The sequence below is a fragment of the Psittacula echo genome (assembly GCF_963264785.1).
Source record: "Psittacula echo genome assembly, chromosome: 1".
NCBI classification, from domain to species: domain Eukaryota; kingdom Metazoa; phylum Chordata; class Aves; order Psittaciformes; family Psittacidae; genus Psittacula; species Psittacula echo.
Window position 1 is genome coordinate 85,706,214 of NC_137735.1, and position 22,073 is coordinate 85,728,286.

Genomic DNA, 22,073 nt, shown 5'->3' on the forward strand with positions numbered 1-22,073 from the left:
GAGGAAATAGGTTGTTAAGCATCCACTAGGGTTTCACTCCCCTTTTGAGGGGCAAGCAAGTTTTGTTCCAGTTTATTTCCAGGAATTCATTGCTTTGCTTGGATAAACCTGGTTTTGTGTTTAAGATTGTCTGATGCTCAGTGACATGACACAAGCACACAGTGCACAGAGCTTCTCTGTAGTCTCAGTAAAACAATGCACTCAAACAGAAGACTCTAACGCAGGCCAAATCTGGGAACTTCAGGAGTGGCCTGAGGCATGTGCCACAAAGCTGAGAGCCCCAGTTTGGAAATAACTACAGCTGATTTCCAGGATATATGGAGAAATCTCCTCTATGAAGACTTAACCAGGGCTCACTAGTAAGAATTATGAGGAGGAAAAAAATAAAAATAAAAAATGTATGCATCATAACAAGTGCATAATCTAGAGAGTATTACAATGTTTTGTAATCACCTTCTCCCATCTCACACAGCAATGTCAGGAAAACTCCTTGCATGCATGGTTTACATCCTGAAGAAGAGTGACTGAATGAGCTAAATTGACAAGCAGAGAGGTAGTATAGTCACAACAAAAGGAAAAAGCCCTTCTGCTGGAATGTGTGGCTCCTCTAGGGTACCGTCCTGAACAGCAAAAAGAAAAAAAATATGAGATTGAGTTTGAGTTACATCAGCTGTAAGGAGAAATAAACTTAGAAAAGATAGCAGATAGGGGGGAATCAACCTTGTCTGCTAAAGGCTTGTCTACATAGGATATTAAAATAGACAAGTTATTCTGTAACAAGTGTTTTCCAGTACCTTCCCCATACATAAGCATTCTCAATACAAAATAAAGAAGTACAAATGCAGAATTGTCCTAGAATCATTGTAGTATTTAAAACTCTGACACCTCCTTATTCAAAGGTAACTTCCCTGCGTAGACAAGCCCAAGATTAATCACAGCGTTGGTAGAGCATTAGGCAGATGAAAAGGCTTAATGTTCTTTGAGTGCCCCTCCTTCAGAAATTGTCTTGACGAAAGGGTTGGGTTTGTTTACCGGATATGAAATGTTGCTAAACCAGACGGAATAATGTCACAGTTTAATCTTAATGATACCTGTAAATATCAAATCCAAAATACAGAAGTTTGCAACATAGATTGCCTTCATGAATGTCTTAATGAAAGCACAGACCTAAAATAGCCCTGCAGGAAACTAGACTCTATGCAATTTAAAAAGTTCAGAAAAGCACACTACAAAACATTTGCATACATGTACAAATAAAAATATCTACTACTACTACTACTGTAGAACAGTTCAGAGTCCAAACCAAATTTTCTTTCCACAAAGAAAAAGTTTGTGGCAGACACAATGGTTCCACAATATTCAAGTGAAGTAGACCTGAAGTTTAGGGGAGAAAAGAAAAAATTGAACCTTACAGAGTGACCTGCATGAACATAATCCAACTCTTCATTTAATCTTTTTGTGGACTTGGCATAGATTCACACTACCATGCATATAAGATAATGAAGAGTCTGATCTTTTCACTTGTCTTCCTCAAATAAGTGCATATCAACTAATTCACTAAATTTAGAACTTTACTTGAAAAGGTATGCATAGTGCCAATAAGAAACTCTGACATATGCAAGGTGTAAAATTAAAAGCAGATTTACTATTGAAACAGCTTGTTTCCGTTCTCCTGAAAATGAAACAATTTTATTCAACTTTGCCCAGTGCTCACAAGCTTTGTAAACACAGCTCCTTTTCTCCATCCCCTTTAACAATTTTGGTCTACCCTTGTCAACCAACAACTTCCCAGTGTTCAGAACACTTTGTCTGTGTATGAACATGAGGGTGGAGGGGGTGGGGAAATGCAAGAACTTAGAAATCTATCTTCTCCCCCTCTTTTTCCTCCCCATGCCTCTGATCTTTTGGGAGTTAAGGAAAAAGGCTTCTCAGCCTTTCTTCTGCAGTGTTTAATTTTCTTTGAAGCTTAGGGCAGTTAGGAGAAATTGCCCTCTGCACTTACAAGATGGTCAGTTGAATTTAGAAGTACACACAGTTTTTCCCAATAGCAGTTAGAACATCAGGCAACAAAATAATACAGCCTGTCACATCTTGGTTTTAAGCTTGGTTTTGATTGGGGTTTTGGATTGGGGTTTTTTTTGGTGTGGGGAGGAGGTGTATGAAAAAAGAAAATAAAAACACCACAACCCACACTTGAGATATTATCAGTATTTCTAATGTTTATCACCACCATGAACCCAAACTACTGCACCAGCAGAGATTGAATCAGAAACCAATAATAATAATCCTAAACAATACATATACAGAAAGGATTTTTTTTGTTTTACATGAAACAACAGTAGTATCCACCAAAGGAAAGAAGGAAGACACGACTCTCAAACCTCTAAGGAAAAAATGTAATAGGAATGCAATTTGCTTTTTAAGACATGCAGAATTTGTTGTGGGAGCTTCCAGTAAAGAGATCTTTTTTTATTTATTTAATTTTTCTGAAGTTGAGAAATAGTAATGGAAATAGTAAATACTTGTTATTGCAGCTGTTGCAGAATATAAATTCAGAACAACACTGGATTAACTGAACCAAACTATAATGCTTAGAAATAAGGAAAAAAAAAAAAAAAATCCATGAAGTGAATTCATTTGCCAAACATTCCACTTACTAACAATCTAAGGGATTAAATTAAAGGAACCTTTTTAACATTATTTTAACGTGTACTGCAAGGGCAAAGTTGAAAACAGCCTCTTTAGATGCTCTTTAATCACAAGGAATAACGAAGATCCTATTGGTCCTCTCTCAAGAGGGTAAGGGGGGTGTTGTTTGGTCATTTAGTTTTTTAAGTACCAACAGTTTACAGAAGCTGGGTTGATTTGCAGAGAAATCAGTGTATCAAAGCTAGAATACTAGTCAGCAACATTGCATCTGCACCTGATTTTATTGTCCATGTAAGCTCAGAGGAAGAATCTTCAAGGTGTTTATTTCCCTAAGGGGATGCTAACCACAGTAAATATGTACACAAATAGCATTTCTGTAGCCTAATGTCTCCAAAGTATTTGAAAAGTAGCATAGTATCCAACAAAGTGAACTGCATGTTCTTTTGCAGAGCTGGCAGGTATCATTTTGATGCCAAGGAAAACCAAACACCAAGGTGCAAGAGCAGCTGTCCAAACTGCACTCAGAGGTAAAAGACTAGTGTTAACTTTCTGGCCCCGGCAAACAGGAAACTGCAGCATCACCTCAAGTCAGAAATACACACACAAGGGACATGATTGCTTTGAGTAAGATATGGATCTCAACATAGGTGATAATGTCCAAAGCTGAAACCGTGAACGGAATAAGGAGTCAAAATAATTCCCACCAACTGCTCCAGGTTCTTTTGGGAAATGAAACAAATATATCCACTGTATATAATTCAAGAATAGAGGACACAAATATTTCAGAATGAACCACAAGTCTTAACTTTCACTAGAAACACCATTTTTATATAGGCATGCTAATGAGATCTCTGAAAAGAGAATAAAAATGACCCAGTCACTTCAGAGGTCAGTGATTTTAAGTATCAAATACACAATTAAATAAGTATCAGGGAATATATGTTGCAGGTAAGGCATGCCTACTATAAAGAAACAGCTCAGACACAAACTAGCACTTTATGCTCCCCCATTTGAAGTTAAAGGATTATGAATAAGTCAAAAAAATTGATGAGTTTTGAAGGGCTCTTCAGATACAGGTGGTGTGAAAGGAAATTAATGAGTTGCTTTTTTCCTAGAAAGTCAAGGTTTCTTACTATCTTCCCTAAGTCAGCACATCATGATGGATTTTTCCATTATTGTGAACACTTTCCCCCCTGCCATTAGGCAAGCCCCAGAGCAAGTTCTACACAAGGAAGAAATGTGCTTTTTACTAAACCCCAATTGTTTACAATTTAAGACTTCCAACTTCTCTAAATTCTTGATATGGTTTAACCAAGACAAAAACAGTCAACTACAATTATTCAATCCCTCCCTCTCACATTGAGAAACCTATTAGACATTAGACTTAAGGATGGCATTGTAATTACTATAGCTCTATTGGAGTTAAGGAAGCTCTGCTTTTACACACAAGCTGATGATCCAGAACGGAATTCTAACTGAATGGACTAAAAAACCCAACAAGCAAACAAACACCACCAAACAAACAAACACACACACACACACACAGAAAAAACCAAACCACAGAACAGCCACCAAAACTTAGAAGATAAAAAAGGAGAAGAAATTTAACAATGTAAAACATACCCAAAAATAGAGAGGCTTTTAAGGTTTGAAATGTGATGCTTGAAAATAAGAATGGAAGCTTAAATACACTCCCTACATGCCGATTCATGCTGTTGCAGCTAGTCTTTATACCAACAGGGTCATTTGCTTTATAACAATTTTAAAATGAAAACAGCAACCACTCTGTCTGTCCTTCCAACATTCACACGCGGGTACAAAAGCCACCGCCAGTCTAATCAGCACATGAGCATCCGGGTTCCAAGTCCAGTGCAAAGGATCTGTGGTGTCATGACTTTGTGGTGACAAGTGCTCAGTCACATTATCTACACTGAACAATCACAGAAGTTTTTGTAGAATGGTATGCAGAATGTGTACTCGTCACTAATTATTCTAATTAATTTATTTTCTTTTATATCAGATTCTATTCTCCCATCTTTGTCCTCTGACATCCCATCCCCAGCTACTGAAAGAGAGATGCAGTAATCTTACTGTTTGTTTGTGTAGTTTAGCCCACTCGAGGGCTCCCATGTACAGACCATCCAACTGTGCAATAATATAGCCAGCATGCCTCCAAAATGGGTCATCCTTATTATTTCTGATTTGTTGTCTTGTCCATTGATCTTGTCTCCTGCAGAGGAACAAACAGGTTGGGTTTTTCTTGTTTTTGTTTTAGGGTACAATTGATAATGCAGGGAAGGGACAAATGATCCAACCTTCCTAGCGTTTTGAGGCAAATCATGCTTTGGAAATTCTGCAGACATCATATGTTGTATCCTCTGGGTGTATATGTTCAGATCTGTATAATATACTCCACAGCAGTGTGCATCTACTAGACTTTAATATCAAGGCATTGGACTCTACCTCTGTGGGTGGCTCTGCTACATTAGATCTAACATCCCCATATAGTCAGCAAAGGGAAACCAGCATTTGATAGGTATTCCCTTTCAAATGCCTATTTAAGGACAAAAAGAACCTGACCTTTGAAGAGCCTATTTCTCTCCCCTAGATACAAGTGCAATGAAGGCTTTTGGCTGGTGGTGCTCAGACACTGCCTAAGACCCACTGCTATGCCTCTGAGAAAAACATGGGAGATCAAACGCAACCATCCCATTGTGCCAAATCCAATCAAGAGGTTACTAACTAAATAACCAAGATTTAGCGCACAAGGCAACACGAGCTGAACAGACCTTAGGGCAAGAGCAGCCTACATTATATGGATCTCCTAGAGTTCCCTCCTTTGCTGTGAGCAAAGGGCCAAAGAAGAACCACAGGTGTTAGTCAGGACAGATTCATGCCTCTTCCATCCTCCTATATTTATCCATCCAGTTTTATGTACAGCAGTAAAAAATGAAAGAATGAACCTGGCAAGGAATCAAACTCTTCCAGCAGTATATGGGTGATAAAACCAGCCAGATTCAACCTTCTAGAAGTAACAAGATGCACAAAGTACATCAGAGGAAATGAATGTGCTCAGAGAATTCAGGGCTAACACCTTTGAGGACAATGCACCAGCTCATACTGCAAAATTGCCATTAAGTAAACCAGTGATGCAGGAGTCTAGGATATAACCAATAGAAAAAATATACAGGGTCACCTAGTATTACCCCTCTCCATCCAACAATGCATCTTAGGGTATACAGCTACCATGTCTGGAAAAAAACTGTACACATTGATATGGTAGCTATCCCATTTCTTTCACAAGGAGGACAACAATGTCGAAAAATGACGGCAAGGGATTGCTAAGATTTTTTCCTCTTCTTTTTGGATAAGCTAAAACAAATCAACTCTATATATGTATACCAATAACAGAATTAGTCAGATATATAACCCCTCATGGAAAGCACAAGACAAGAAAAAGATGGAAAAAATAGTCCCCAGAAACAACCAAAGTTTCACAGAAGTATTTGTAATGGAAGAAAACATTAAGTCAAGGAGATTTACATAACTGGTAATCACAGTTGAGTTTCCCAGTACCTGACCTAGCTCTCCTCCCACTTCTAGTTTGCCACCAGTGTAAGTGCATTATTTGAGAAGAATTGTTTTTGGTTTATAGAGCTGAAGAGAAAAGGGAATTAGGACCTTTGCGATTAGAACAGAATTAACATCAGCAGTAGAATAAACAAAATGCTAACCTAACGGAGGGTGAAAAGGATATACAATGCTAAAAAGATTCAGGTGCCTGGAGACCACACTGTTCAGTGTAACATTCAAATATCAGCTTTTAGAAAAAGCATTTTGACTAGCATGACCTTCAGAATTCATTGGCATTATCCACACACACACACACACACACCCCCCGTAGCAATGGTTTTAAACATTTATTTGAAAGAAACAGAATTAGGCATGGATACATATGCTCTTCGTCATATATTTTCTTTTCTCATACTAACAGCATTCAAGCAGAGGGAAAGGAAGCATGTATTTTCTTAGGCCCATAAGAAGAGATTAAAAACCCTTTAAAAACTGTCATAATCCAAACCCAAGTTTTGAGTATTTTCTTTAATAATAACTAAATACATACGCCATAAAATTCTGAACTCCACTTCGAACGACGGGATTCTTAATTAACTGGGGATACATATTTGCAGCATGGTCATACATGTGCCTGAAAGAATAAAAGTAGCAGAAGTTATTCTTTTGTGTCTCCCTTCCTTTCACTTACCAACCCACTGATCAACAAGCACTGAAAGACAAACACCACAGTGCATAATGTAAGCTTTTCCAGATCACAGAAATTACTTCAGTGCATGACTGAAAGCAACAAAACAGCAAAGGCAACACAAACGGAGTGTTTAAATTTAACTTACAATAAATGACCTTGCTAATAGCTGCTCAAACTACCATTTCCATAAGAATTTAAGGAAAGATAAGCAAGAAGGAGATTGAACTACTTCATAGCTAAATTCACATTCGAGAAGTATTTGTAGGCCAGAAGAATCTTCAAAGCATTAGCACATTAACTTAAAGAAATAGTTTACTGGAGAACAATCCTACCGGGAACAAAAAAAAAAAAAAAACCAACAAAAAAACCACAAAACAAACCCAAAACAGCAAACCAAACACAGAGGTGATGAGAATGTAATTTGCTGATTCAGTTGAGAGAGAATTTCAGCCTGGTACCCAGAAGGTTTTACTTACCATTAACCATGTTTGACAGTGGGATTGAGTACGCCCTCAGCAAGTTTGCCAATGACACCAAGCTATGTGGTTTGGTTGATATGCTGGAGGGAAGAAATGCCATCCAGAGGGACCTTGACACGCTTGTGAGGTGGGCTGATGCCAACTTTATGAAGTATAACCAAGCCAAGTGCAAGGTCCTACACCTGGGTCACAGCAATCCCAGCCACAGCTACAGGTTGGGCAGAGAAGAGATTCAGAGCAGCCCTGCAGAGAAGGACTTGGGGGTGTTGGTTGATGAGAAAATAAACACGGGCCAGCAGTGTGTGCTCATAGCCCAGAAAGCCAACTGTACCCTGGGCTGCATCAAAAGGAGCATGACCAGCAGGTCGAAGGAGGTGATCCTGCCCCTCTACTCTGCTCTTGTGAAACCCCTTGGAGTATTGTGTGCAGTTCTGGTGTCATCGACATAAAAAGGACATGGAACTGTTGGAACAAGTCCAGAGGAGGGCCATGAGGATCATCAGGGGACTGGAGCATCTCCAAAGCCAGGCTGAGAAAGTTGGGGCTGTTCAGCCTGGAGATGAGAAGGCTGCGTGGAGACCTCATAGCAACCTTCCAGTATCTGAAGGGGGGCTATAGGGATGCTGGGGATGGACTCTTCATTAGGGACTGTAGTGACAGGACAAGGGGTAATGGGTTAAAACTTAAACAGGAGAAGTTTAGCTTGGATATAAGGAAGAAGTTCTTTACTGTTACGGTGGTGAGGCACTGGAATGGGTTGCCCAGAGAAGCTGAGAATGCTCCATCCCTGGTGGTGTTCAAGGCCAGGTTGGACAGAGCCTTGGGTGGCATCATGTAGTGTGAGGTGTCCCTGCCCATGGCAGGGGGGTTGGAACTTGATGATCTTAAGGTCCTTTCCAACCCTAACTATTCTATGATTCTATGTTCCTTCCTTTCTGATTAAGCTATATATCTCTATTTTAAAGTGTGTGTAAGTTAATCTTTCATGTTCCCACAGAAACTCCCAGTCACGCCAGCCCTAAACAGATTCACCTTTAGGGAGACCAAAATTTTTGTGGGGCTTTTGTTGTTGTTGAATTCAGTTAGCTGTGTCATCCCTATTAACTAATAGAAAAAAAGTTGTAAAGGTTTTGTTTGGGTTTTGGTTTTTTTTTTGTGGTTGGTTGGGGCTTTTTCTTCATTTTGTTGAAGTCTTCTACATTTCAAAATGAAATGAACTGCCAAAAATGGCTCAGGAGCCCAGAAGTTAAAATCACTCTTCCATTTAGGTGAAATGCAATCATCTGATTCAAGCCAAAACAGAACTCCAGCATTTCTTACTGTGAGTCAAGCTTAACATACAAAAAAGGAGAAATACTTAGTTCTAGGTGGAAATCAGCAGAAATTTATTTCCCCAAGGTCTGGAGTTGATAGAACTACATCAGTCATTAGTAAAATTAGCCCCTATCAAATGCTGAGAGAAAGAAAACAGAACTAAAACAGATACCAGCCTCAAGGAAAGCACATGCCAGCAGGACAGAATTCCTCGTATTAAAAGTCATGAAGACAGCTTCCTCTGGTAAGGATGCAGACACAAGCTTTTCCCAGTTTCCCTCAGGCTATAGTTTGAGAAAACAGCCACAGATGACTGAATGGTTTGCTGATGATTAGAGAATCAATAATTAATTCTCTAACCACCTTCTCCTCTCTCTTTCTGTCCATTGCCCCATTCCCAGCTGGTGTTTTGAGTACTTGATTGCATGTGACCCTGCTGATTCTTAGCTCTGATACCATTCTGACCACCAACTCTGTCTGCATGCACTCAGGCTAAACACTAACCCTGCAAAAAAAGTGAATTCTTCTTCTGTCAGTTTCCATTTTGAATTAGGCGGTTATGTAGATAGATAAGCAACAGAGCTGGTGCAAGAAGACAGCTCTCTCCTGTGTTAGTAGATGAACTGACGCATAGATCATCAGTGGGGGGCACATGCTGGGGCTCATTGGATCTGTGGAGGGAGGTGCTGGGGCAAGACAGAGGAGCATTAAGCAGCTTCACACCATTACACTTTTCTTGAAACTGCAGCTACAGTATCAATTTTACTTCTAGAACCTTCTGTCTCCCATGTAACACAGAATGATATGCCATGATCATAACCTACTTCTTCATCACAACCTACTTTTTGAAGACTAGAGAGTTGAAGAGACAGATCAATATTCTCTACCCCTACAGTCACAGCGAATTTGGCAAATAAAAATCCCAAGTAATTTTAGGAAGGAAATTATAGCCTAACATAGTCCATACTACAAGTCAGAGCTCTTATGGTACTAGAGAAGAGGGACACATAGCACTAGACAATCCATCTGGCAGATGGCCTTTTAGAGATCAGAACCAGATGAGGAGGATAAAAAAACTGCCAGAATCTTACTCTAATCACTGCCTAGGCCACAACAGATGATCAGGCTTCCAGGCTCAATCATCAGCTCTACTCTCTTCATTTTGCTCTCAAAGGTTATGCAACACAAGGTAGATTTTAGTAGCATCTTTAAGCTGTGATGATGAATGTGGAGACAGGATTAGTTTAGAATCAGTGGACTGAAAACAACTTCTTTAATGGCTTTCCATCTTGTATATGCTAACAGAAGACAGATGATTCCTGGAATTGATTTTTCTATTTAAATGCTCAAGGTTATTGAGAATTTTTCCCCTAGTTGCTGTTTAATTTTTTTGCTTTAACAAAGCTTCTGTGCACATGGCTTGCATGTTTTGTAAGTAAATTGGACCATTATAGCAAGGTAAGGCTTTGCAACTGTATCTAAGGCCAAATGCAAGGCAGTTACAAAGCTGGGACAAGAATTCAAAGTCTAAAACCAGCAAAGCAGAGCACTGCTTCTTCAAATTAGAGAGGAAGATGACAAGACTCAGGCCAGCTGAGGTTATACCAGGAGACAGGAAAATTAACTTTGCTTCAAATTTAAATACTGCTATTGGGCACCTGCAAGCCCCAATTGGAAGACATTAAAAGTAATGTCACAGATTTGGATGTGCTCTACCATTGCCCAAGTAAAATAAGGCCTCATTGACACTTCCCTGTTTGTAATGGGAGAAGATAATTCATACTCAAAAAAAGAGAGCAATCATCTTTGGTTGGATGATAGGACTAAGCAAATGTCTGGATCTCCAGACACTACAAACACTATGTGTTTTCAAATAGCTACTATCTTAATCAGGTACCAACACTAGAAAGATGACTCATGCTTTAGAAAAGGCTTGTGTTTCTCTGCTCACTGGTAAATGGGACTGACCAGCTTAGCTATTGTTTTTTCTATCACAGGTTTATACAGCTAGAGCTGAGATTAATTCTTCCCCAGGAATCCAAGATAAAATAATCTCGCATGTCTTATACTTTGCTATTTTTTATCTGTTTGGTTTACATTCTGCTTAGGTTCCTACCAGGGACAAAGTGTACACTTAGATACTTTGTCACTCTTTTGCTTACATGATGAGGCACCTAGCTGTGTCTAAAACCCTGCTTCATGCCTTAAGCATAATGCAAGAACTGAGCTAGCTGAGCATTCATGAAGGTCTTCAAATTGCAGGCACTGCCAAGCTGGAGCTCCTGCTCACCAAACAGCTTCTGCAGGAACTTTTATTTCAGCCTAGGATAAAGCATGCAATGTATCCTTCCCATTAATGCTTCACATCAGAGCTCTTCCCAGGAAGACTTCAGGGTTTCTGCAAAGAGCCACCCTGGGTCATTTCTACTTCATGGAGTCATTACCACAAATGGATGCAAGACAGCTGGAGACCCTGGAGTTGTTCAGGCTACAGGTAACAATGTGCTAAAGGGCACTTTAATTACCAGGCATACCCAATGTTTTCACACTGGTAGGCTTTGCCTGGGCCACCGCAGATGGTTGGTGCTTGTACAGGCAAGTGACACGAGTTTTCACTCTGGTAGCTAAGTGGTTGTTGATGCAAATAAAGCATTCCCCTCAGTTAAACACATTGTTACACTCTTCCTTTTTGTTACCCAGTCCTTAAAAAGGAAGCTTGAGCTGTATGCAGCTACTGCAGGCACTGATGTGTGCAAAAGCAGAGAGTGTTTAGAGACTTCTCAGAAGTTGTGATAATAATGCTAGACAGCTTCCCTGAAGACAGGCTGAATGTGCCAGGCAGTCTGTTGGGAATAGAGTTACAGATTGGGAAACCCTTTTTCCCAGTTTTACTTCAGAAGACTTGTGTAACTGTCCCAAAGAAAGAACATCTGCCTGCATGTTAATTAAGTTTCCGTGACTCTCTAGGCAAGATAAAGGAGAACTGGAGCTCCGAGAGCAATCTTAACATCTGCAAACTTAGTGTGTTCTCACTACTCCCATAGTTCAGGAAATTGCAAACACACTGTGTAAGAGGATTCATTAGTTGCAGTTTGCTGAATAAAAAACCACAAAGGTGCTGCAGCTAAAACCTGAAGTAATAGGTTCTTCTCAAGGATCAAGTTTGTACATCACTAACCAATCTCTGTTCCTCAGCTGGAGCATTTTCAATATGTTTTCTTAGCCTCAGGAGAAGCCCTCTTTATCCAAAATAGCTTTACAAGACCTGACAGAAAAAGCTTATATTCATGACTCCCAGTAAGGAATATGTTTTCATTGCAGTTACAGGTACATAATGGGGCAAAGACATAGCTAAAAACCAAATTCAGATGGCATGCGTATTATTTGATAGTCATTTTTGTGATGGTAAGCATTTTCAGGTTTGCACTGTCGGAGGATTTCTCAGTGGATTTTCTCAAAAAGTTTCCTCTGAAAAGCAAGGCTTTGGCTGCTTCTGGTTTTGCATCTTAACTCTCTTACACTTAAACTCCTTTAAAACAGTTGAATTTCCCACTTTGCTTAAAAGTCAAAGTCTCAAAGCCTACTTTTCCACATTGATACAAACCCTTAACTTCACATCCATGCAGTTCAAAATCTCTGTTCATTACCTTTTCTGCTACATTCACTTCTCTTCAAAGGACCAGTCAGTGCTGGGGCTGGTAGCCCTACAGTAACACAGCTAGGGCTAGGAAACAATCTCAGTAAGCACCTAGAGAAGACGAAAGCCTTGACCTGAATAACTTGTGAATCTTCACTTGCCACCCCTGGAATAAACAAAGGGGAAAATCTTCCTCCCCTACACCTAAGCATAGACTAAGAGATCAGATAAAGTCCCTGAAGACACTGTTTCACATTCAAGCCATGTTTAAAGGAATGGGCATATACTTAAGTTTTTTTAAAAGCCAGGAAGACTTACAAATCTACTGCAGAGGCAGAAGGGGAACAGGGTGTGGGTTGTTGCTACTAGAACATTAACTGCTATCTAATTGGGCTTAGCATGGATTGGGCACTCTGTAGTATGACAAAGCTTAAGCTTAGCCACTTAGAGATGAGTACCTAGGTAAAACCTTGTGAAAAATCTGCTGAGAGATACCCAATTTTAACAATATTCTAAATGTAATCCTAGCACCCCTACACACGCAGTTTACACAAACTGACTGAATAGCACATAACAGTAACCTCTCCTGCAAAATAACCCAACAGCATACATCCAGATCTCTCATGTACTTAATTTCCTTTCCTTCCTGGAGTACAGGTTGTACACTCTGAACTTTAGCATTCCTTTACTCTTTCTCTCAGAACTGTTTTGTTATTGACAAATATTACTTTAGTGAAGTTCCTTTACACTGTCTAGAGACCTAGCTTCCTCTCCAGCAAAGTCTCCTAGACAGTCACATTATTATATGATCAGAGCTATCCATAAACCTTAACTGATCTTCAGATATCTTACTAATTAACATCATCTTGTCCAGCAGCCATATCTAGCAACTGTTCAACAGACAACCTTCCTCTGCTGACCTGTTCAACACAGCCTATGGGTATTTATTTCAGTGTTCTGGAAGCAAAGCTGGTGAAGCCACCTCAAGCATCTCCCAACTATTCCGCAGCCATGCATCAGAATTTGGGATTTTTTTTTTCCTGTGACTAAGTCGACAGAGGAAAAGATGAAGCTTGTTCAACAAGTCTTCCATCATGTTCTTAGCTGGATCACCAGCTGTATCCTACCAGTTAGTATGTCATAATATATAAGAAGCCATTCTGTCTTCCTAGTTTGTCAAGGAACAAACAAGGTTTGGGTTTGGGGTTATTTTTTTGAGTTGGTTGTTGCTTAGAGTTTGGAGGGGGGGGAAGGATGGGTTGGTAGGTTGGTTGCAGTTTTGGGGTTTGGGGTTTTTTTTTTTTCTTTAAAAAACTGCTCTGGATTCATAAGAAGTACAAAATTCTGTCAGTTTCATAGATCTGCATTGTGGGAGAGATTCAGTCCCTCATCTTCTCTCCAAAGGGCTTTCAGTAATAACATGATCCTTCTAGACACACACCAGTCTGCCTTCAGGCTTATCAGTTTTGGTTTTTTTTAATTATTATTATTTATCCAAAAGAGACTAAATTCCTTATGCTATGAAGATTCAGTAGCTGCTCCCAGTAGTTTCTTGACAGTGTTTGCTGAAAAAGGTCCTTAAGGAAGCCCTGTAGCCTTTGCTATCAACATAGGGCTTAGGCACTTTCTTACACATACACTATTCTGTGATTATGTTATTTAATCAGTAACACTGATACAGTACTCTATCTCACCAAGGCGTTAGGAGAGCCTGCAGGATGAGAAGAGGGTACATCTTGATGCCATAATGAAAAGCTATACTTCATATCAGCTACTAATTAAAAGAATACCACACAACTGCAAAATGTATGGTTAGTTTAAATGGATGGGAATTAAGTGAAATGAAAAACAAACAAACAAACAACTCACAAGTACAGAAATCCACTGGAAGTGTCACAAGTTGAGTTGCTTCCTGAGGTACTTACGGAGCTGTGAGATAGCCTTCCAAAAAGCCAGCTGCATACATGATATCTTCATTGCTTAAGGTCTGACCGCCATAGCCTGCTCTGATCTCCAGAACTCCCCAACCTGTTGTCTGTATAGAGTTGTTGTAGAAACCATAAGCATCTCCACGCCTATCCAGCATATTCCTGACCTGAAGTGTTTTTGCAGCTCTATTCCAGTACACAGTTGCATAGCGGATTTCTATGGTGGAGAAAAAAGGGGGCAAAGGAAACAAACAAACAGGAGTAAGTATTTCCTACCCAATATTGAAACATCAAGACAACATTGTCACAATTTTAAAAAGTTAATTTGATAGCTTTCCATCAAGTTCAGTTCTACTGTGGAGATCAACACTAATTTTAACATACTGAAAAGTGGCATAAGAACTAAAGGGAGTTTTACCAAGACATAAATCTTACAGCTAAATACTCTCATGTTACTCTTTTAGAAATCATCTATAATTCTCTCTGAGTTCCAACATAGCTGAGTCTTGACAGAAAATTCAGAAAAGTACTTCCTTACCCTGGCTCAGAAGAAAATCTATACAAATCTTATGGAAAGTAACTATAGAAGACAGCATGACTTAGCAACTGCAAAGGATTATAGGCTACTGTGGATTTTGTTTTCCACCTAAAGATTCAAAAGGCTGCAAAAGTTTTCTAAACTGTCTTTCTGGGCAACTAATTCTGGAGCACTAAAACTCAGTGGATCACAGGTTTAAAGACAAAAGCACCACAGGTATGCAATCCTTTATAAGATACACAATCCCTATCACCCAGTCATATTAGTATCAATCTCAACTGTGAAATGAACAGGAAGGAGGAGCACTAGACTGCTCAAGAGTTCTGGTCGGACCGCTGTTAAAAGCATTCTTCATTAGTTGGGTTTTAATCCTGTTGTCTGAAGAACAAAGAGCAAGGCAAACTGCTTTCCACAAAAAAAAAAAAAAACAAATCCCTAGAACTCTAATTCAGCCTTCCCTAAAATGGGACCTGATTACATCAGATCTCTATTCATACTGATCAAATCACTACTACAGTATTACAAGTGAAAATAATTCAACAAATCATGAGTCAAAGTTCCCAGAACTACTTAAAAAGTTTTAAGGGATAAATTGTAAACACTTAAAATTACTGAGAAACCCACAACATTTTTATTCCCCAGACCCTTCTCCAGTGCGTGTAGCAACTAGTTCTGCCAGTTTATAGCAAGAAATTACAATTTGTTTACTACTTCCTCACAACGATTCATTTTGTGTATCACACCACAACAGCTGCAAAATAGAGAACTTGATCTAATTCTAGATGATCTTACACAAAATACTTAGTACGCATGCTATGATAATGGAACCACAACAAAAGCAACGTAATAGAAGCACAATACCTAATGCTCTTTTAAAAAGCTGTCAGTAACATGTTTGTGATTAAGCAGGTAGTTCAATTTCAAATTAAGTGCCCCCACTTTATTCACTACTATAAAACATAACATAAAGAAGTTATTTTTATGAAGAGCCATGACACATTTGAATACAAAAAGCAAACCCAAACATTTTCCAAGAACTAAACTTTCTCCACCAATCACTTTTTGACATAAGTTATCCAGTTTCTTTAAGCCAGTTTTTATCCATTTTACCAGATTGTTAAATAATCTGTGTCATTCAACATCTACAAAGCTGTTCTTCCCTGGTGTTCCAGCAAGACCAGCTAAAACTGTTTCTTATAGAGAATCAGAGGATGGCTGAGGTTGGAAGAGACCTCTGGAGGTCATCTTGTCCAAACCCCCTGCTCAAGGAGCATCACCTAAAGCCAGTTGCCCAGAATTCATCCCAGATGACTTTTAAGTATTTCCGAGGATGGAGATTTTACAACCACTCTGAGCAACCTATGCCAGTGCTAACCCACCTTCATAGTTAAAAAGTGTCTTCTGCTGTTCAGAGGGAACCTCCTGTGTTCCAGTTTGTGCCTATTCCCTCTAGTCCTGTCCCTGGGCATCACTGGAAAGAGTCTGGCTCCGTTTTCTTTACACCCTCCATTCAAATATTTGTAGACATTGATGAGTTTTCCCCCTTGCACCTTCTCTTCTCCAGATGGCACAGTCCCACCTCTCCCAGCCATTCTTCATGTGAGAGATGCTCCAGTCCCTTAATCACCGCCCTTTGCCACAATCTGTCCAGTACCACTAGACGTCTCTTGTACTGGGGAGCTCAGAACTGGATCCAGCACTCCAGGTATGGCCTTACCAGTGCTGAGCAGAGAAGGATCATCTATCCGAACCTGATGGCAATACTCATCCTCATGCAGCTCAGGGGACAGTTGCCTTTTTTTGCCATAATGGCACATTGCTGACTCATGCTCTGCTTGGTGTCCACAAGGCCCTTTTCTGCAAAGCTGCTTTCCAATCAGCCCGAACATATACTGATATGTGAGGCTACTCCTCCCTAGGCCAGTACTCTGCATTTCTCTTTGCTGAACTGCATGAGGTTCCTGTCAAACATTTCTCCAGCCTGTTGAGGTCCCTCCGAGTGGCAGCACAGTTCTCAGATGTATCACCAGCACGCTTGCTGAGGGTACACTCTGTCCCATCACCCAGATCACTAAGGAAGATGCTGAGCAGTACCAACCACTGGCATACACCAGTCATTACTGGCCTCCATCTAGATTTTGTACTACTATGCACTGTATCTATCTTCATGATATACTAGAGACACTACTCACATGAACAGGAAAAGCATTAGCAAGAACAGAATTTTGGTAGTCAAGCAACTGCATTTCTTTCCCCATTCTATGAATAGAAGTTTTTACATGAATATATTTGGAGATTAAGTCATTTCAGGGACTTGGAACACAGTGTTTAAAAACATGTTTTTCATTTGCCAGGTACTAAGGCTATTTAAAGGACTAAGACATGACAGATAACTCCTCAAGCAGCTCTAATCTTAGTTTTCTGTTGTCTCCTTAACTATTTCTAGTAACACATACAGTAATTGTTACTTTAAGTGAAGGGTAAACAGGGGAATCACTCAGACTGAAAAAAAACCCCAAACATCTATAAAAAGAGCAGGCTGATAAGGGTCAATGCTGAAGAGAGCCAAAGGCCACCTTACAAAGCTAAAAGCTTACATAAGCAAAGAGGTTAGGAAAGGGAGGTCCAGTGAAGAAGCAGTGTAAGGGGTCAGCACAGAACACAACCAGCCTGTCCAGCAGTAAATGAGAAGGCTGATTCCAAGCAAAAAGCCCAGTGCGGGGCAGAGGAGAGACAGACCATGTGCCCAGTGCACAAAGACAGCTGAGATATTGGTAAAAAGAACAAGAACAAACACAAAACATTATTTTCTTCCCATCTTTTCATTAGGCTCTGGAAAGGTGGCAAGTAGTCAAGAGGAACCAGACAGCTGGGTATTGTTATTAGTGCCCATAGGCTAAACAGATATGTCAGAGAAACTTTCTTCTGCCTAGAGCAAAAAAAGTGCTTTCTTTTCTAAAAGAATGTTGATCCCAATGTTAGACACAGGCGTTCTAACACGGCAGGCTGTGTTTCTTTGGTTTATGCACTGCCAGCATGAACATGCAAAGTTATCTTCAAATGTCAGATTAAACTTTTAAATTACCCGTGGAGTTTGCCCTGTCCCTACTTCACTACAAGATAAATTTAAACTGAAGAAAACCAGGACTAGAATAGGATGGGAGAGAAGGGGAAATTACATGATAATTAAACTACATGATGATTTGCAAGAAACCTACCAAGGCCTCTTGATGAACAGCATCAAGATACCTGCCATAGATGTGGCTTAACAATGATGCTGGAAAGGACCATTTCCAATTACCAATTTATTAATTTTTTCCCAACTCATTCACTCGCTGTCCTATTTCACCCCATCAGTTTTTATGTCAGTTTCTGCAAATCTAATTGCCCTGCTTTAAATAGTCAAAATACCTGCGTATTAAATTGCTACGTTTATTTCAAGGAACATATATATAGCCATATAATAATTGCTAAAATTTAGACGATAAGCTTTATCTTGCTATAGAGTTAAACAACTTAAATGCTCTAGAGATGGAGTTAAAACCACAAGCTTACAAAGCTGTGTACACTTAAAACTAGATGATCTCCAGACATCCCTTCCAATCCTAATGATTCTGTGAAAACACGCTTACACTACAATGTAATTAAAACATTTGTTATCACCCAGTCTGTTACAATTTTAATCTGTGCTCATCTAAAGTAGCAGCACTATCGTTGACAAGAAAACCATCCAGAACTGAAGTATGATATGAAATATAGATACAGAAGAAGCAATTGCACATTTCCAAACAACCCTGTATATGCCCTGTAACAAGAAGAACCTTCCCTTTGAATAATGCTGGCATTTTTTAAACATTATTTTTGGAGGATGAGGCAGGGGCCCTGTCATCTCTTATTCCAGCAGTTGTATTGGTAACTCCTTGCATATGAATCAAACGCAGTGTCTCCATGAATCTCTAAATCATCCTTTTATTACTGAAGTTAGACTTCCCAGTGTGTAGCTGAGAATGCTTACAAGCATTTCAGCCTATTAGGACTCTAAAGAATAGAAAAGACTCTGATAACCTGTGGCTATTCCAAAACAGTATCACTTAGAATAACCTAAATAACAAGCCAAAGCACACACTATTTACTGCAATGAATGACTCAGAATCCCTGGGGATAGGGTAGGTCAGTGGAGTCACCATTCCCCTTCATGCAACCAGCCAGCCAGAAGAACTGCATAGCATCAGCAATATGCAGTTCCACCACAACCACTGTATGGTGGGAGACAGAAGTGAAGAACTGCAATAACAAAATAAGCCTGGTAATAAACCAGTGCTTCTTCTCCTTTCAGCAGTCAGTAGGGACTGGGAGGAACCTTTCCTCAAATTGCCTGTTTGTAGAGATACATCAATGTTTCTGCCAAATAAAGATCCAAACATAGGGACTGCAGTTGGGCGAGTGCTAGGATTTCTTCAAGAATTGAGAAGTATCTGCTTTTTTTCAGGGATATACCCTAAATAATGGAAAAATTAAGATACTTCAGCTATGGCTAGGAGGTGGTAGTAGTCCCCTTGTTTTTTTGGCTGAAATGCTAAATCTGTTTTCTGCCTTTTTGGCCTAATAAAGGCATTTCCAAGGTTACGTTAAAAGTGAGCTTGTTTTTTATCTAGTGGCAGTAGGAGAGAGGAAATACAAGTTTGTGAGAATATAGAAAAAGCAGAAGTAAAATACTAAGTAAGAGGACTGAGCAAGATGAAACAAAGAGAAAAGCAGATGCTGAAGAGTACATGATTGAGTAGCAGTAACTTGCAATGAAAGAACAGAATGGATAGAGAAGATGAGGAAGAAAAAAAGAGCAATGCAGCGAGATGGCCCAAGACTATCTAGATATTATATCTATATTAATATCTATTATACCTACAAAAATAACACCTGAAGTGCCTTAAGCATACCAGTAAAATCTGTTTGGCAATATGCAACAGTTGCTTTTCCTTATGCTTTCCCAGATATAAGTTGTTTTTAAAACATAAATATATCTAGATAGGCTACTGGACTTTCTAATTATGGAAATTAATAGAACTCACTTTTCCTTGCAAGCAAAAGAGCTACAATGTCTGGGACTGAGAATTAATATTCTTATTTTTCCTTAGTCTGAGAAAGAAGCCAACTTATAAGCAGTGAAGCACTGGGTAGGTTGCATGTAATAAGCTAATAAACAACCATGAGCATTTCCTATTAATAGCAAAAATACTGGCTTCTTAAAGCTACTAGTTTTTATCCCTATTTCACATGCTTATTTTTATCTATGACTTTTCAAATACGAAGCTTTTTTGTAGAGTTGTTTGGATGTATTTTACAGTGTCCATCTTTCCATTAATAAGGAAGCTATCACTCCACTCCTTCACTGAACTACTAGTTTTGTGCAACTTCAAAACACAAAAACCTAGCACTTCTGTTTTCAGTGTACCCTCTCCTACAGCTAACGTTCACCAGTAAAGATTATATATGCACAGTTTAACATTTAAATATTTCAGGTCCACCACAGTAAGGAACTATATGATGTTTCTGTTCAGCCTTGTAATTTGATAGAGCTTGTCCTGTTTTGCCATTAAAAATTTTAGAACCATTCTTTTAACAGTTCTTAAGAAAAGGTTGTATACCTCTAAAGTACAACTAAGATTTCAAAGTACAGTTATGACTGGAAGCCATTACAACACAAATGTTAAGCACTTCAGGACTTCTTTAGAGATTAGTTTAAACCACACAAGAACTTAACATGAAACTCAGTAATGTTCAATTAAAGGAGTGAAAGCTTTCTTGTTCTGCTTGAATATAAGCTATTTGCATTTTCTATTCTATCGGCCTTAATTCATCCTATTTCCTCAGACATTTCAGGTCTAAGTAATTTTCCAATTTGGCTCTAACAGGCCTGTTATTATTTGAAACCTATCTCCTGATTTGTGCTTACATGAGAGAGAAGCAATATTCAAATGTGAACTATAAATTAAGAGTTTGAGTATTGTACGGTTTTCTTGCTTACAAAGATACTTGACCAGTAAAGCTTGACAAGTTTTCTGCATTACCTAAAATAGTTATACGGCATCCACAAAGGAAACAATAATAACAGTTGCACAAGTACCTTCACTTATCATATAGTCTCTCAATTTAAGTCGTTTTTACCAGAGAACATTCTCTAAAACCACTTTCCTAACTGTCTGATGAAGAATATCCAAGGCATTCAAAATGCTAAAGAACAATGAACAAATAATAAAAAAAAAAAATCTATACAATTCACAATGCTGAAGGCCAACTTTACTCCACTAAATAGCCTAAAGGCATTTCTATTTGCTCCTCAGTAGTTTTCTACTAGTACTTCGATTATGATGTGAGGAATCAGAAATTAGCTAAAACTACTTCAGACCCTAAACTTTGTTTCATTTCTTCTGCATGATACACAGTTGACCCTTCCTTCAGTCCTGCTAATGTAGCACTAAAGTTTTTGCCAACTCCGATAAAGTTTGAAAAGTAAATCTGCAAGATGAGGTGGGACCATCAGCAAAATCATATGCTTGTAATATTTTGGACACATTCAAACAACAGTTACCTGAATTTCTCCTTGTTTTGTGGCAACTAATGTATGAACTAGGAATTCCCTAGAAGATAAGCACTGAATCCAGCCTTTAAGATCTTCAGAATTCACTGAAAGTAGTAGAAGAGGGAGATATTCTCCTGATGAGATTTGGTCCCCAACAACCTTACTATTGCCATCAGTACAAATGGTATTCGAAATTCTCTAATGGACATTCTACTTCCAATGGCTACTGTCACTAACCTTCAACAGTCTTTCAGAGGCCCCTTCACTTTCACATGCTCCACACTTGCTCAGCATCTCTCAAAATTCCCTCCTTTAGTGCCTCCTTTCCCCACCCTTCTAGTTGCTGGCAAACCTGTTTCATACTTTGAAATGAAAATAAATAATAATTCTATGTTCATAACCTCACTGGCATATTTTTTCTATCAATAGTGGTATGTCCACAGCTACAATAAGTCTCAAACAAATCAAGCAGAAACTCAATTTTTAAGATTTAAGAGAGTCTACGAAAAACCCTGAAGCTCACCAAAATGTGCCGTCATGCCATTTGCCAAATTTTGTTTGCATCTTAATCTGACTATGAAGTTACAACAAGAACTGAAATACCCTAACTGAGCCTTACAACTTTGAATGAAAAACTATTACATTACACAAATGCATGACAAAAAAATCCCAGCCATGAGCACA

General features: G+C 39.1%; 1 protein-coding gene across 1 annotated transcript in view; it reads right to left on the reverse strand.

Moving 5' to 3' along the window:
* PLBD1 (phospholipase B domain containing 1) overlaps window positions 1-22,073 on the reverse strand; it is a gene marked incomplete at both ends in the record, with an annotated part of 40,321 nt that overhangs the window by 17,352 nt on the left and 896 nt on the right. Inside the window, 3 exons of the mRNA XM_080635268.1 lie at window positions 4,741-4,879; window positions 6,773-6,856; window positions 14,269-14,488. Of these exons, the coding sequence (XP_080491394.1) occupies window positions 4,741-4,879; window positions 6,773-6,856; window positions 14,269-14,488 (443 nt within the window). The remainder of the gene's footprint in view (window positions 1-4,740; window positions 4,880-6,772; window positions 6,857-14,268; window positions 14,489-22,073) is intronic.